The sequence below is a fragment of the Pleurodeles waltl genome, chromosome 11, assembly GCF_031143425.1.
Source record: "Pleurodeles waltl isolate 20211129_DDA chromosome 11, aPleWal1.hap1.20221129, whole genome shotgun sequence".
NCBI lineage: Eukaryota > Metazoa > Chordata > Amphibia > Caudata > Salamandridae > Pleurodeles > Pleurodeles waltl.
In genome coordinates, this window is record NC_090450.1 from 86,998,813 (window position 1) to 87,014,461 (window position 15,649).

General features: G+C 43.0%; 1 protein-coding gene across 1 annotated transcript in view; it reads left to right on the forward strand.

Moving 5' to 3' along the window:
- Positions 1 to 5,362, forward strand: part of PPP1R2 (protein phosphatase 1 regulatory inhibitor subunit 2) — a 108,727-nt gene extending 103,365 nt beyond the window's left edge. Inside the window, exons 5-6 of the mRNA XM_069213159.1 lie at positions 2,340 to 2,492; positions 3,759 to 5,362. Coding sequence (XP_069069260.1) covers positions 2,340 to 2,492; positions 3,759 to 3,805 — 200 coding nt within the window. The 3' untranslated portion in view covers positions 3,806 to 5,362. The remainder of the gene's footprint in view (positions 1 to 2,339; positions 2,493 to 3,758) is intronic.
- The last annotated feature ends 10,287 nt before the right edge of the window (positions 5,363 to 15,649 follow it).

Here is a 15,649-nt window from a genome sequence, read left to right on the forward strand (position 1 = left end):
GCAGAACTGACCACTAGCTAGCAAGAATGTTTTAAAGGACACTGCAGCCAACAAATGAAATTGCTTTAAGCCATAAGAAGAATTCTAAAAGTATACACGAGGTCAAACTTTGTTACAAACTAAACAAGTCAAAATCGCTTTTTTTTAAAGTGACGCTAATACCCTGTGCCCTGCTGGTGTTCTGCTGCACTAACAAGTAGAATTGGAGGGATGAAAAGTAAAATGGAACAAACACGAACAACGAATGGTGAAAGCATTAGTGTGGAGCAGAACCTGGAGCAAGACTACTTAAAAACATATACACTTGAACGAAGTGTTGCAAGTAGAACAAAACAAAGTACCTCAGTACCTTCTCGAGCTGTTAAAGGACTCCGGCGAGTCAATCAATACGTACTTGATCCATGCTCCACAAAAGGGAAAAATTAAAAGTGAAACTGGCATACCCAGACCAGTCAGGAGCCAGTAGATAAGAGTGACAATAAAGCCAAGGAATGATAAGCAGTGGGTGTGCTCCAAGTTCCCTTTTAGCTAACAAATGTCTCGTAAGCAATAGCAGATGAGCTGTCTTGGGTGAGACCTGAAAAGGTGGACATTGAGTTTTTTATAGAGTGACTTCAGACTGGTACCTCAGGGTATTTATTGTTGCTGTAAGTGAGACCACTGAGCAGAGAAGCAAATGGTTGTGGCAAATAGAGGGTTTAAAGGCTTAATCTTTTAAATGTTGGTGAAAGAAAGTGTAATCCAGTGTGGATTGAGTGTGAGGGTCATTGGAAGGCTGGAAAGAGATTTTAAGAGAGGAGGGCAGGATAGAGAGAGGTGAGCGGCTGGTTGAGAGGAATATTTTGAGAGTGTGGTGAAGAAAGAGATTGGAATGTGAAAGCATGGTAGAAAGTCACAGAATTTAAAAGGGGAGGGAAAAATAAGATCAAGAGAAAAATTAACAGATGGACGTTTTAGTTTTTATTCATAAATTGGTCAGCTATGATTTTCTTATGGGTTTGATAAAGAGAGACCATTTTGCCAACACATATATGTATGTTTAGCTCTTATATTTTTAAAGTAACTTTTACTTTTGCAAGACCTAAGGTATGTTAGGTCAACTTCTATTTTTGGGAGGGGTAAAGTTGTTTTGAGAAACGTGTCAGAATTGCTAAATATATTTGTCCACTGTTCTTGTGTTTGCGCTGGTCCAGCATGCGATATGTTATGAGTTCGTATACTTTTATCAACCGACATCTGCTGGCTGGTCCCTAAGCATTCATAATCAAGGGTCGCTTTCAAAACGTTCTCTGCATCTTGAATAGCGTTTCCTAAAATCATGTCTGTGTTGTGAAGCAGAAACTCATTGCGTCCCCTGAAGCCGCTCTTGAACACAAGAATCAGGTTTGCATGAGGTGGGCTAGTGAGACCCCTTTTTATTTGTAGGAGTAATGGCTTCTCATTGGGGATAAGTCATTGGGTGAAACCTAGAAAACCAAAACCCGTCCCACATAAGCTATGAGCCCACTCTCTTCTAGCCCAAAGGTATAGACAGAGAAGCATATATACTATTCAACAGAAATGCACTTTGAGCCTTGTCAGAGGTATGAACCACTTTACAAGCAAAATCAAGGCATTTTCTAGTACTGTAACCTCCAAAAGAGGGTAATAATTAAATTGCACTCTGTCGCATCTTAGTGTATTCAGAAAATCTCTAGGCTTCCTTAAGAAGGCTGTCTGACAACACCCATTAAAGTTATCAAGCTGCGCATGAGGTCTGGACCTGCAGTCTACAGTGTTTCAGATTAGTTGCTTAAGTTAATGCTATAAAAACCTCAAAATGTCTTTTGGCGAACTCTTCCTTTATACACCTTGTCCTTTACTGTAGGTAAAGCTTTATATTGTGAAGTTTCCATTCACTTCTGCATTGAAGAAGGCAAGTCTAGGACGTGTGGTTGTAGAAATGAGGACTGAACTAAATCCATACACCCCTGCTCCTTCTCCGCAGAGCAAGAGAATATCCCTTTGTGCTTGTTCTGGCGAAACCAATATGGCCTTTAAGGGCAGGTGATCGATGATGTGGGATCAACAAGACGTGAGCTGATTGGCTCTCTTCCCCGAGGCACAGTCAAGATTTAAAGCAACTTTGCAAGTTCAGAACATAGGATTATATCCTGGACACCCACATTCCTAAACCATTTATTAAACGATAAAAAAAAATTGCCTGTTCCTTCGTTCGGACTACGAGTCCTGCTCTCCAGATGCACAAAAACTATAATCTGTTTTCTTATATGACCGTCTCAAAACCTAGCGATTTGAACATTCCCTTTAATTGTCTCATTTCTTTTTTTTTTTAATAGAGAAGAAGAAGCACTTTGAAATGAAGAGAAAATTTCACTATAATGAAGGACTAAATATTAAACTAGCTAGACAACTAATTGCAACAGAATTAGTGGGAGAGGAAGAAGACGAGGACGAAGACGAAGAGATGCAGGATGTTACAGATTTAGAAGGTACAGGTTCAGATGACATATGTAAATTATTAACCAGATAAAGTAGCTGTGCTCTTTGTTCATACACCTATCACTTTGTTTTTCTTGAGGAGGAAGCATTGCTGCTGTATGTGCCCAGCAAAAAGGCTGTATTTTCTAAAAACCTCGTTTAACCAAGATTGCACTTAGGGTAGCTGGTGGAGTGACAATGGTCTATTTCAGTATGCACAATGACTACATTAGTTGGGTACTGTGAACGACAATGACATGAGGTCACATGCAACCAATACTGTCCACCATTTACATGATGGCTCAGTCTCCCGGGGCTTGATTCATAAAGCATATAGCATGCCAGAGTACATCGTGGGTGCGCAAATAAGTGCATTTACCAGGAAAATGCCAAACCTTGTTCATAGGCTCACGAATCATGTGCCTTTGTCCTCGTAAATGCAGTTTGCTTACAGAAAAGAAAAAAAACAGCAGTGTGGAATATCCGCTCGAACACATTTGGTCCTAGGCACTGGCTTGGAGGAGTCCTGTGTTTAGGTAGACTTGAATACTTACAAACTTGTTTTATGGCTATCCTCGGATATTCACTGGAAGTTTTTGACCCAGAAAGTGCATGCAGATTTACTCCGGTATGAATCTCCCTAAAAATGTATGGGAGATACAGATGATGCTTTTTGCATGGGAGGAAAATATTTTTTTTCGTATGCATGTGAAAGTTTAATATCAAATGAGTTTGCAACCTTTTTCCACCAGGGGAAGTTTTCCTTTCCATTTAAAAAGAAAATAGTTGCAAATGCACTTTTGCATTACGTTTTTATATAAACGCTTTGTACAGTGCTCTGGAAAGCTGTCCCAGTTGAGAAATCATCGGAGCACTCTTTGGAATTATTTGAGAGTTCTTTAAAAAGTCGGGAAGTTTTCTCCCTAAGCGGACATGTGTAAATTTCAGAATCCTCCACGTTTTGTGATCCGGGCAAACAGCGAATGCTTAACACTTTTGTGCCTAAGAAGCACACACACTCCTTCCCAAATATATATTAATAATAATGTGCCGTTCATACCTCTGCCATTTTCCTAACATATTTACATTCTGTATCTCCCTCCTAACACAAAGCTGCACGTTCACATACATACACAGAAATATGCACATGCATTCAATACTAGATTTAGCTCTGTTGGTTTTAAAAGATAACTTGCTTATGAGTTTTGGAGAAAAAAATTGCTCTGATGAAGTACAAGTGCCCGGAGTAAATGTATCTGTGTTTATTTTTCCCACAGTTCAAGGCGATAACGGACAAATGCAAAGCAGCGAGACTGACTTATAGGAACGGACCGTCTAACTCCGCCCCAACTCGCGAAACCTATTTATAGCGGGAGAAACGCACCACTAACTAGTCTGGCAAACTTACAAGTATTGAGAAGAGTATCCGTCGTACTTCCTCCCGCCAAAACTTTTTTTTCTTTAGAGATTTCTAAAAGAGGCGGAAGAGATGTGCCTCGCTGTTCTGTTTTTTTTTTTGTTCACGTGCCTAGGTTATTTACACAAGTTTTGATCCACTGTCGGCTGTAGATGAAAGGCCGAGATGCACAATGTATTGCAAAACCTTGTGTGCTTCAGATCGACCATGTTCAGTAAAACTGTTTTCAGTTGCCATTTGTGTTTAACAAACTTACATCAAGTCACGAAAGGGCACCGACTAACAGTGAAAAGCCAACCAGGGGGGAGAGACCGGTTTGTATGCAGAGGTACTTGCTGGGTGATGGACCGACAAAGACACTGTCTGAGAAATATACTTTGTGAATTTGTAAGTCTTACAAACCTGTGTTCCTGCATGTGTGTTTAGGAATACAGTTAAATATATTTTAAGTAGTATTCAGAAGCAATTAATAATGAACTACTGTTGCACTGAGTTTTACAAGAGTTGTTTTTTCTTTAAAAAAGGAATGTTCTAATGCCTGACTTAATCCAGTTTGTTGTTTTTAGGTCTTTCTTTCCCAATTGGTGGGACGAATTTTGGAAGTTCTGAATTCTGGAAGTTCTGAATTCTGGTAAATTATTACCACAGAGTGGTCTGCGTGTTTGGTGTCCCAGTGAGAATGGAATTCGCCAAAGACATTAAGTAGAAGAAGATATGTGTGTCCTGTCCTGTCTCAGCATTAGGTCTCCACATACGGTCTAACAAGCACTGCAGTACGTTAGGAAGAATACATAGATAAAACGTTAATAAAACGTTCACCAGCAGTGCTGAAAACCTTGATTCCACAGGAAGCACAAATGATAGTAAAAATCTGTCACGATTATCCTGATTTTACAAGTGTCGTTTACCTTAACTGACAACATTTTTTGGAAAGAAATGGCATGAGAAATTTCGGAAAACGTGTTTTAATGTAAACCTATCATCCATACATCACAGGACATTATTCAGGATATAAAACGAACATAGAAGAAGCTGACTAATAATATAATATGAACTCAATTAGAACTGCAAACATTGTCCTTATTAGTAGTAAGGAATACTGGTGTCTGTAGTGTAAGGTTGATGTCCTGCATAGTCTCGTGCACATTGTCTTTGAAAAGACAAATTCTGCTACATAGTGGAATTCTCACCCCCTAATTTATGGTCTCAACTGTTTCTTTCCAGGCTAGTGCCTTTGAAATGCCAATGAAACTGATAGTCCTGTCTTGTAATGAGCATTCCCCAATTTCATCATAGGCCAGTCGGACTCTAAGCCTTGACTCCTCTTCCCCATGCTGCTCCTTATGTATTGTGTTCACCCATCCATTCTACACACTTCTACTTGACTGTCGTGTTGAACAATTGTACAATTTTACGCTTATTTAGTGTATGTTGGAAGCCTCAATAAAATAATGAAAAAGTGAATTCCCCATAATTTTTAAACTGGTGCCTTTTCACTACCAATGTTAAGAAGCCAATGCACACACTGCTTGCCATTTTAAAGGATGCTTCAAAATTATGCACTTGTTTGTTCTGCTGTCGCTAAATGATCATTTAATTCCTCTTGTAAATAACCAGCATAGATGATAAAACAAACTGAACTTCGTTTCCCCTTCCCCAAATCAAATTCAGATAATCGTAATTGAATAGGTTGTCATTATGAGTAGGCCTTTGAAATACGTACTAGTCTGGGCTCAACTTTGGGGAGCTTCTTCCCGGACACTGTCGAGCAACCAGCAGCTTCCGAGTTACCCATAGAAGAACCTTGAGTTACAGCAACAAACAATCTGTGAAGGATGGCTAACATCTTCCCCTGCCGCCTCATGCACAACAGAGAAAAATGAATCCACCGTTCTCTCTTTTGTTAAGAAAGGCAAGCCTGTCTTTTTTTTAATCAAATGTATTTTTTTATTACAGCGCAATATTTAACGCACAAAGTTTTTAAACAAAACGGTTGAAAGCATTTCAAGTATTTCAAACCGAAGAATGCAATGTGATCACCTACATCTCCCTTCATGTTGTCTCATTTCCATAGTATATTGTTTTACTTGAAGTTTATATTTGTCTATTTGAAAAGCCATATATGTTTAAAGTGAATACTAAACTGTCCAACTTGTAACCTTCTCCCGTGTCTGCTCTTAAATCTGAGATACACTTTGTCCCGGGGATTTCTGTTCATTTCAGTCTTGTTCAATTCTCACATGGAATGAGCCACTAATAGAAACTTGTACCATGTCTTTTGAACGTATCTTTGTGGGCTTCTTAAGCACTTATCTGATTTAATTATCTGATAGAGACTTCTATTTGCAGATTCCCTACCTTAGAATTTCCCCAGCCGTCAGACTTGATCCAGAAATGTTTCTTTGAGCAGTACCTGTGCATGCGTCTGTCGTTGGCGTGGTCGCTGTGAGGACGTGTTGCAGTCATATATAGGTGCCACCCCGGGGCTCTGAAATCAGTTATTTCCTTTCCACACCAGCCTATTCGTAGATTCGGAGAAGAGCTACCCTCAGTTAATTTATGATTGACTTTTCAACTTTGTTGAAGTTTTTTTTAGATCTACTTGGTGTGTCGATGTCTTAATGCAAAATCAGATTCAAGCTGTTCGACTCCTGTCACCGCATAATGCCAGTGATGGATCCGCACCTCGTGCGCTTGTGGTGCCTGGGGCGCGACCACAACCCGAAGTTGTGCTCCGAGTGTCAGGCCATGAACCCGAAAGCTTTGAGGGAGTGGTCACTAAAGATCCTGGTGGTCCGTCGCACCCGGTCTCATTCAAGAGGAAGGTCATGAGACCGCTCACAGAGCCATTACCACTCGTCCTCGTCCCACTCCAAATTGTCAGGACATTTGGGTCACAAGAAGAAGCTGAAGAAGAACAAATGTTCTTTTGCCTCACCCTGACGCTTGGACGATGCAGCTTGGGAGGAGCATCAACACTCTAGGCCTCCATCCTCAGAGCCTACTTCTGAGTCGGCTCCACTCCTCCCTGAGTTTCCAGGAGCTGGAGCCACCACTGCCCAACTCAGATTTTCAAGGCCATGCACCTCATTCTTGGGCAGTCTGACCCTCCTGTGATGCCTTCTGGCCCAGTGGGGTTGGAGTGGCCCCCCTTGGGTACCGTGCTGGCGGCTTCGGCTCCAGAGGGTACACCAGGATCCATTCCCCAATCCATGCAGACACCAGTCGTACCACCGCAACTTTCCCCACCGCCCGTAAGGACGTCAGTGCTTCCGGCGCCGGTCATGCTCACAATCGACATTGATCCCATGCTGATTCCTGACTCCATCAGAGAGCCGAAATGACGTCACTTGATACCAAGTTCGTCTTCAAAGGGGGACTTTGCTCCCCAGGTTGGCTCATGACCCTTTTGCCCATGGGTATAGGTATGGTGAGAGTATGGAGGTGTCGCTTGACCATTTAGAATTCCAGCTAGAGGATCATGGAATGGACTGTGCTCAGGAATTGGGTGATGCCAGTGTTCTTGATACATCCCCTGATGCTGGCATGCTTTCTTCCCCTACCTTTTTTTCTTTCCTTTTTAAATTTTTTTTTTCATATTCCTGGCGTCTTTCATGGCCCTTTTTGTAGCCTATTGGTCACTGTAGACAGGTGGATGACGGATGGTCCATATACAAATTCAGCCATCACTTTACATGAATTTAAAAACTATAATGATTTTCAGCAGCATTTTCCTTTGGGCTTGATGGCTAAATGGCTTAAAAAAGAATGTTCTGAAAATGGTATAGATGTACCAACTACCATAGTCCTTACCCAATATCATACTGGTACATTTAACATGGCCCCTATTGACAGAATAAAGGCATTCGAGGAGTTGTTAGACATTGGGCGACTACTAGATGAACTTCTTAAAGCGCCAGGGGATGATGATAGTCTAGATGACTTAACACCCCAGAGACCCATGAGGGAGATGCACTCTAGACCTGATCCCGTCAACCCCAATGCGTTAATTTCACAATATAGACATAGTCCATGGCAAAGATTTGAACTTCTTAACATACGAAAGGGCCTTCCCGACTATAGAAAAAATCCATCTAAATTTTATGAGGAACTTGAAGCCGCTAGCAAAATATGTGTGATGAAGTTGAAGGATGCTGAAATGTTTTTTTTGGCACTCTTTTACCTATCTTGATATGGAGACAAATACGGGACGTAGGTGATGTGGCAAGGTACACGGCTACTTGGAACGTGTTGGAAGGGGATGACGCCACCCGAGCGGCTGGCCACCTCCCTTTTCAGCACCTTCGCCACTTGGCTGACTGCATCATACAACACCACCAAACACTCATACCTAGAAAAAATATAGATTGGGACAAAATAAGAGCTTGTAAACAGAAAAATTAAGAAGATATATCTGATTATTTTATTAGGTTAGAAGAAGTGTTTTGTGATCATAGTGGGCAAGATATTAATACACAGACTGGCCAACGAATGTTTGCAGATAAATTCATTAATAACATGCAAAAGGACCTCTGTGACTCTATTAATAATACTGAAAATACATGGCCAACTAAGAGCCCGTCAGAACTCCTAGGTATGGCCACATATGAAAATTTGTTCAAAAACAAGAAAGAGGTCTGTGATAAGAAAATTAAGGATTTCAAAACAAAAGCGATAATGCAACAGGGTTTCCCTAATCAGGCCCAAGGTACAGGACAGATACAGAGGGCAAGGGGATGTGGATGGTGGGTTGGCAGAAGACAAACAAATACTCCTGCGCAGAGTCCATCAATTTTTTTTTCACAGGCTCTAAAAAGCCAATTGCACAGTTTAAAATTACCAGACGGCAATGTCCTTTTACAATACATTGATGATCTCCTCATTGCATTTGACACACTTGAACAAGGTGAACAGACCACATCAGAATTGCTGTCACACTTAGCCAGACATGGACACGTGGTCCCTCTATCGATGTTGCACTATTGTCAACAGGAGGTGTTCTATTTAGGCCACCTCCTGTCAAAGGGGGGTAGAAGACTGACTCACAAAGAATAACAATAATTTGCAATTTACAACATCCACAAATACAGAAAGATGTTTGAGGTTTTATAGGTATTACCTCATGTTTCATACAATGGATACCCAATTATTACCTCATAGCGAAACTTTTGGTTGCCCTTACTCTGAAAGATGTATATGTACCAACCACTTGGAGTGATGAATGTGAGAGCCTTCTGTGAATTGAAAAAGGCTTTGTGTAATGCACCTGTGTTAGGCGCTCCAGATTATCAGAAACCATTTATCCCATTTGTGCATGCAAACGAAGGTTGCAGTCTTGCATTATTGACACTATAACACAGAGACAAAAACAGATCATGTGCTTATTTTTCGGCCAGCTTAGCCACAGTAGCACGAGCATTGCCACGTTGTCTCAGGACTAAAGCAGCAGCGACTACAGCAGTAAAATAGAGTGAAGGATATGTGCTTGGACATCCATTAACAGTGATGGTACCCCAAGCTTTAGATGTTCTACTGAACAAAACACAGACCCATTTGAGAAATACTAGGTTGACATGCTACGAATTCACTTTGTTTTTTCCTTATGTCACAATACAGAGATGAAACGTTTTGTACCCTAAAATTATGTTACCTTTACCGAATGAAGAAGTGCTGCCAGAAGATATGCATGACTGTATTATCAGAACACAAGAGACATCACTGACAGGCCATTGGAAGAGTGGGATGGCGAATTGTATGTTGATGGTTCCTGCTCAAAATTATCTGATGGGACCATAGTTGCAGCCTATGCTGTTACTACGTTACAGACTATATTTGAGAGCAATAAGATACTTTACAAATCTGCGCAAGCTGCGTAATTTAGTCTTGACGCGAGCGTGTGAATTGAGTGATGGTTTAAAGGTTAATGTGTACACTGACAGTATGCTTTTGGCGTAGTACATTCTTTTGGTAGACTGTGAAAGAGGGGGTTTATGACATCTCATGGAACACAAATATGTCAAGGTAAACTCATTGTAAGGTTGTTAAATGCTTTAACGTTACCTTAGAAATTGGCAGTGGCAAAATGTTCAGCTCACAAGAAAATTGAGACTGATGTAGGAAAAGGAAATGTATTTGCAGAAAGGACAGTGAAAATACTGCACAAAATGAGTACAGTACCATGTATGTGACAGGGACAGCTAGATGGTTACCAGAAGTTGGCATGATGAACAAGAGAATAGACTGTGTAAAGGATATTCAGGGGGCAGCTACTCCAGAGGACCTTGCTGAGTGGTACATTTGTGCCACCTTAGATAGTGAAGGATGTTGGGTAGACAAGACAAAGAAAAGGAGACTGATGTTACCTAATGCTTATGTGAATGCCATAGTTTCCTCAGCACATGTACCTGCACACATTAGTGCTCAAGGAATAGTGGATAAATTGGATCACGTATGGCATAACAAGAACATACCAAAATATGCACGTCCACATGTACAAAGGTGCATCATATGCTGGACATACAATGTAGAAAAAGACACTCTTGTCCCTAAAGGAAATTTTGTACCACCGGACTTGCCATTTGAAGTCCTGAAAATGGATTTTGTAGAAATGGAACCAGTGAACAAGAAAAGGTATATGCTGGTGGTAATATGTACCTTGTGCAGTTAACTGAACAATTGGGTTCTATCTATGAATAGGTCAAAGAGGCACTGCCCAGGAGACTCGAGGGCTCTGGACACTACATCAAGGCAGGATATTGGATCTTTCTAAATAATTTCCAAAAGAAAAAGAGCCTGGAACACAGGTGGAAGGGGCCCGCAGGTTCTCCTGGCCATCCAGACTGCTGTGAAATGTGACGGGAAGAAGAACTGGATTCATGCATCACATGTGAAAACGTGCCCTTTGCCTTTACCCTATGACCAGTGGGTATTAGACAATTGCCCGGATACCGAGACTGAGCACATTCCGTACCAAGTTCCTTTTGGGAATGGAGAAGTGATTTTAAATGTTGCAATAAGGACACCTGAGAAACATGTTGACAAATCTACTTCTCCCCCTGAACTCTTTGATTCTGAGATATATGGACCTAGATACGATTTGAGAAACGGGGTACGGTTGAACTATAAAGAGACTTAAAGGAAGAAACAGTCCTAGGAGGGACTGCACCCCATGCCGGTGGTCAAGACCACCAACGTGCGGACCAGTACATAAGCTTCCCAGTGAGGCTTGGAAGTAAAGGACAATGGGGATTATTATATCTTTTGTATGTTACAGTAGATAGGGAAAATGGCTAGGTATGACAATATCTAGGAGGAGCAAAAGGTAATGGACAAGAAAAGACGGGGTATCGTAATATTTGCTGCACTGCTTTTTATTTGTTTACTCATATTGGTGACGTTTCTATTGCTTGAATGGTACAAAATGTTCCCCTCACGGCAAAAAGGACGGTTTGTGAAAAATGTATTTCTTAACTTGGCACGAGGGCTCCATTTTGTCTAACCTTTAACTCCAGTCTGTATATGCTACGAGCAAAATTGTATGGCTTTGGCATCTACTTGTTTCGTTTCTTAAAAATTTACTAGTTTCTCTTAAATTTTTTTGAAACTTTGCAGAGTACCTAACCGCCTCTCTTGTTCTCAGAAATGTTATTTCTGTGCTTGAACATCCTGAAGAGGTCAGTCGCACTTGGCCAGAGAGAGTCACGGACACTATTTGGGGGTGACCCACTGCAGCGAAATAAAGTGCTGTCATGAATCCGACTCCAAATTCTTGTATTCTATCTTGTGGACATTCAGCCTCCTACAAGAAGAGGCTTGTGAATTTACTTCACAAATTCCATTATGACGCACAGGTGGGTTTTACAATTGTCAGGCGTGGTTATTCCCTCTCCTATGAGACTACCCATCTGGCCATGCCACCCTACTCCAATCAGATGACGGAGGATCACTTGGCACTTCTTCTTGAGGAAGTTACGTCTCTCTTGGCCAAGGGAGCCATAGAGAGGGTCAATGAGCCAGAAGTAGGTTGTGGTTGTCATTCCTGCTACTTTCTGGTGCCCAAAAAGGACAAGGGCCTCTGCCCTATCCTAGACCTCCGGTCTCTGTATCTCTTCCTCAGAAAGGAGAAGTTCAAAATGCTCACTATGGCTCAGGTCCTATCTGCCTTGGACTCTGGCGACTGGATGGGTAGCATTGGACTTGCAGGACGCCTTCTTTCACATTACCATCCTGCATGCCCACAGATGTTACTTGCGGTTCGTAGTAGGTCACGAGCACTTTGTTTACCATGCCCCCCTTTGATCTTACCAGCACCCTCGGGTGTTTGCGAAAGTGATGTCAGTGGTCGCAGCTCATCTGCGCCAGCTACATGTTGCAGTCTTCCCCTACCTCGAAGACTGGCTGTTGAAGGCAGGCTCACCCCAAGCTGTTGTCTCCCACCTCCAGACTACGGCAGACCTCCTGCGTTCACTGCGGTTCCCTATAAACGTGCCAAAGTCAACCTGATTCCTACTCAGATGCCCCCTTTCATCAGAGCTGTTCTTGACACAGTGCAGTTTCCAGCCTATCCTTCTGAGTGGTGAGTCAAGGATATGCAGGCTATGATACCAATGCTTCAGCCTCTGTCCTGGGTTTTGGTGACAATGACTCTGAGGGTGCTGGGCCTCATGGCCTCCTGCATCCTGCTAGTCACACATGCCTGATGGCATACGCGGGCTCCGGAGGGAGACCTGAAGTTCCAGTGGGCACAGCATCAAAGGAATCTCTCAGACACGGGCCAGATGTCAGAGGGAAGTGCTCGAGATCTGCAGTGGTGGCTTTCGGACCGCAGTTGGGTCACGGGCTGATCCCTCTCCCTTCTCCAGCCAGATCTAAGAGTAGTGACATTCACTCCTCGGATGGGGGTGGTGGAGATCAGAGGCATCTGGTCGACGGCAGAGTCTGGGCTCCACATACACCTTCTGGAGCTCAGGGCTATAAGGTTTTCATTGAAAGCATTCCTTCCCTTTCTCAAAGGAAAAGTGCTGCATGCGTTCACAGACAACACCACCGCCATGTGGTACTGCAACAAGCAGGGCAGGGTGGGGTTGTGGACTGTTTGTCAAGAAAACCTGTGCCTCTGGACGTGGCTGAAATGTCAGGCATATCCCTGGTGGTTCAACACCTGGCAGGCTCCCTGAATGCCAGAGCAGACAAACTCATCTATCAATGGATGGTCGATCACGAATGGGGTCTCCATCCAGAGAAGGCACAAGGCCTCTTTCAGCAGTGGGGAGAGCCATGGTTAGATCTTCTCTCCTCCACAGAGAACGCGCAATGTCAGCTGTTATGCATGTTGAAGTTTCCAAGGCGGCACTCGCTTTGTGACGCTTTCTGTCTTGAATGGAACTCAGTCCTCCTTTACGACAATACCACTTCTACCCAGCATTCTTAAGAAGATCAAGAACAATCGGGCCCAAGTAATTCTTGTGGCTCAGGACTGGGCACAAAGAGCATGGTATCCCGAGCTTCTGCCCATGCAATCCATCCTCCAATCAGACTGCTTCTTTGGGAGGATCTTCTGTCGCAGCAGCAGGGGACTGTTCTCCATCCGAACCTGTCCAGTCTCCTCCTCCTTGTGCAGAGATTAAGCGGTGGCATTTGACAGCTTCCGACTGCAGGGGACGGTTCTCCACACAAACCTGTCCAGTCTTCGCCTTCTTGCATGGAGATTGAGCGGCGGCAGTTGACAGCTTTCGACCTTCCACCCGAAGTCTGTAGTGTTATCTTGGCAGCAAAGCATCCCTCCACCAAAACAGTGTACGCCTGTCAATGGAATACATTTGTGGCATAGGGCACCAACAGTTCTGTTGATCCCCTGTCTGCACCTCTCACTGAGGTTCTTTTGTTTATACTTTCTATTGTCCAGCTGGGCTCTAATTTGGGCACCCTTAAGGGTTAGCTTTCTGCCATGTCTGCTTTCCTCAGACTACCTGATCAACCCTCCATTTTCAATCTCCCATTGTTGGGTGATTCCTCAAAGGTCTTACCCGCATGTTACCGCCTACCCTGTTCATAACGCCCCAGTGGGATCCAAACTTGGTACTCACTTTCCTTGTGTGCTCCCTCTGAGCCTCTTCATAATTGTACTGTTTGGCTTCTCACTTTAAAAACAGCCTCCTTGTAGCCATCAGCTCTGCACATAGTGAGTGAGTTACAAGCTCTTTCTTTGAAGCCACTCTTCATCTCTGTCCATCCTGATAAATTGGTGTTTTGTACCACGACCTCCTCCTTCCTACCTAAAATAGTCACACCCTTACACCCTTTCATGTAGGCCAGTCCATCACATTGCCTTTTTTTTTTCTTTCTTTCTCTCCCACACACACGCGCACACACACACTCTCCTTCTCTTGAAGAGGAGAGACTCCACTGTTTGGATCCAAAAAGAGCGTTGACGTTCTACCTTAATCGTACCAAAGACTTCCCGATGGATGGATGATCAATTTGTTACAAAAGGTAAGTAACTTGTTCTTTAATGACTGGTTCTGCAGAGAAGCCCTCTTCCTTTCTTCAAAAAGAAAATGGCTGTTAAATTTTTGCCAACTGTTTTCTATTTTGTTAGAGAGAGGAGGTGTAAAAGGTTGTCATGACCGAACAGAATTACGTGGTCTTGGTAGTTTACATGGTGCCAAATATTGTGATTTGTAGTCTTAAAATAGAATAGAGTGGCTTATTCCTGGGGCAGCTGTTGCAAATATGGAGGAGGAGTGGGGTCGGAGGGGAACTACGGAGGAAATAAATAATGAAAAAATAAAACATATCCGTTGCTGACGCCACCTCGCTGTTCTTCTCTTCTAGTGTCCCAGCATTCCAGGGGGCACAGAACAGGCTCCCCAGCAATCATGGCACTGCTCTTGTGCTAAACCTAGCATGAGAGCATCACCAGGATTGGTCTGAGCGGCTTTGTCTGCCGCTGAGACAGTGCACTGTGCAACACAGCCGGGTTGGAGAAACCTAAGTGTGCATGTGTGTTGCCAAAACACACGTGCACTTAGTGCACAGACTCCACGCACCCCTCCACTCTCCCTCCTCCTGTGGCCGAACCCAACTCTTCCAGTCACATGCTGCAGGCTGAGCCAGCGGCCATAAAATCAAATGATAATGAAATATTGTTTTATTTTTCAGCTGCTGGCTCTTAGCAAGAGGGGTGCTGCTCCACTGCCATTACTGAGAAGCCGCCCCTAGTTAATTCTTTCAGCTGTTTTTGGCACATTTGCTTCCACCACTATGGGAGTTTGCAGTTGGTGCTAGATTTCCTTCCAGCAGATTGAATCATACCTATAGGGTATAATGCAGTAGGCATTTCTTCAAATATACTTGCACTGTCCCCTTTGTGTTTTTTTTTTAATGTTACTATCGTGCTTAATTGATTGAAGTGAAGGTTATCAGTGAGTCCGTGCAGTGCAGAGCTGTAGTTCTTAAATGCATTGCCTGACACACTCCACAGTTTGTTGCTTGGATAGGGTTAAAGAGGATGTATATAAAGATCAAGTGGTGATTACAGTCTGCAGCAATCGAAGGCATAATGAAGAACAGTCCGCCTTCTGTCACAAAGGTTAGACAGCTACCATTGTGAACTGTGCCCATGTAAGGGTGCTTTGTAAAATTATAGGTTGATGGTGGTTACGAAAGGAAGCGTTACTACTTTTGTCATGATTCACAATGAGCATAGCATAAAATTATTAGAGTTGTAAGATTGTAGGAGCTTATGACCCC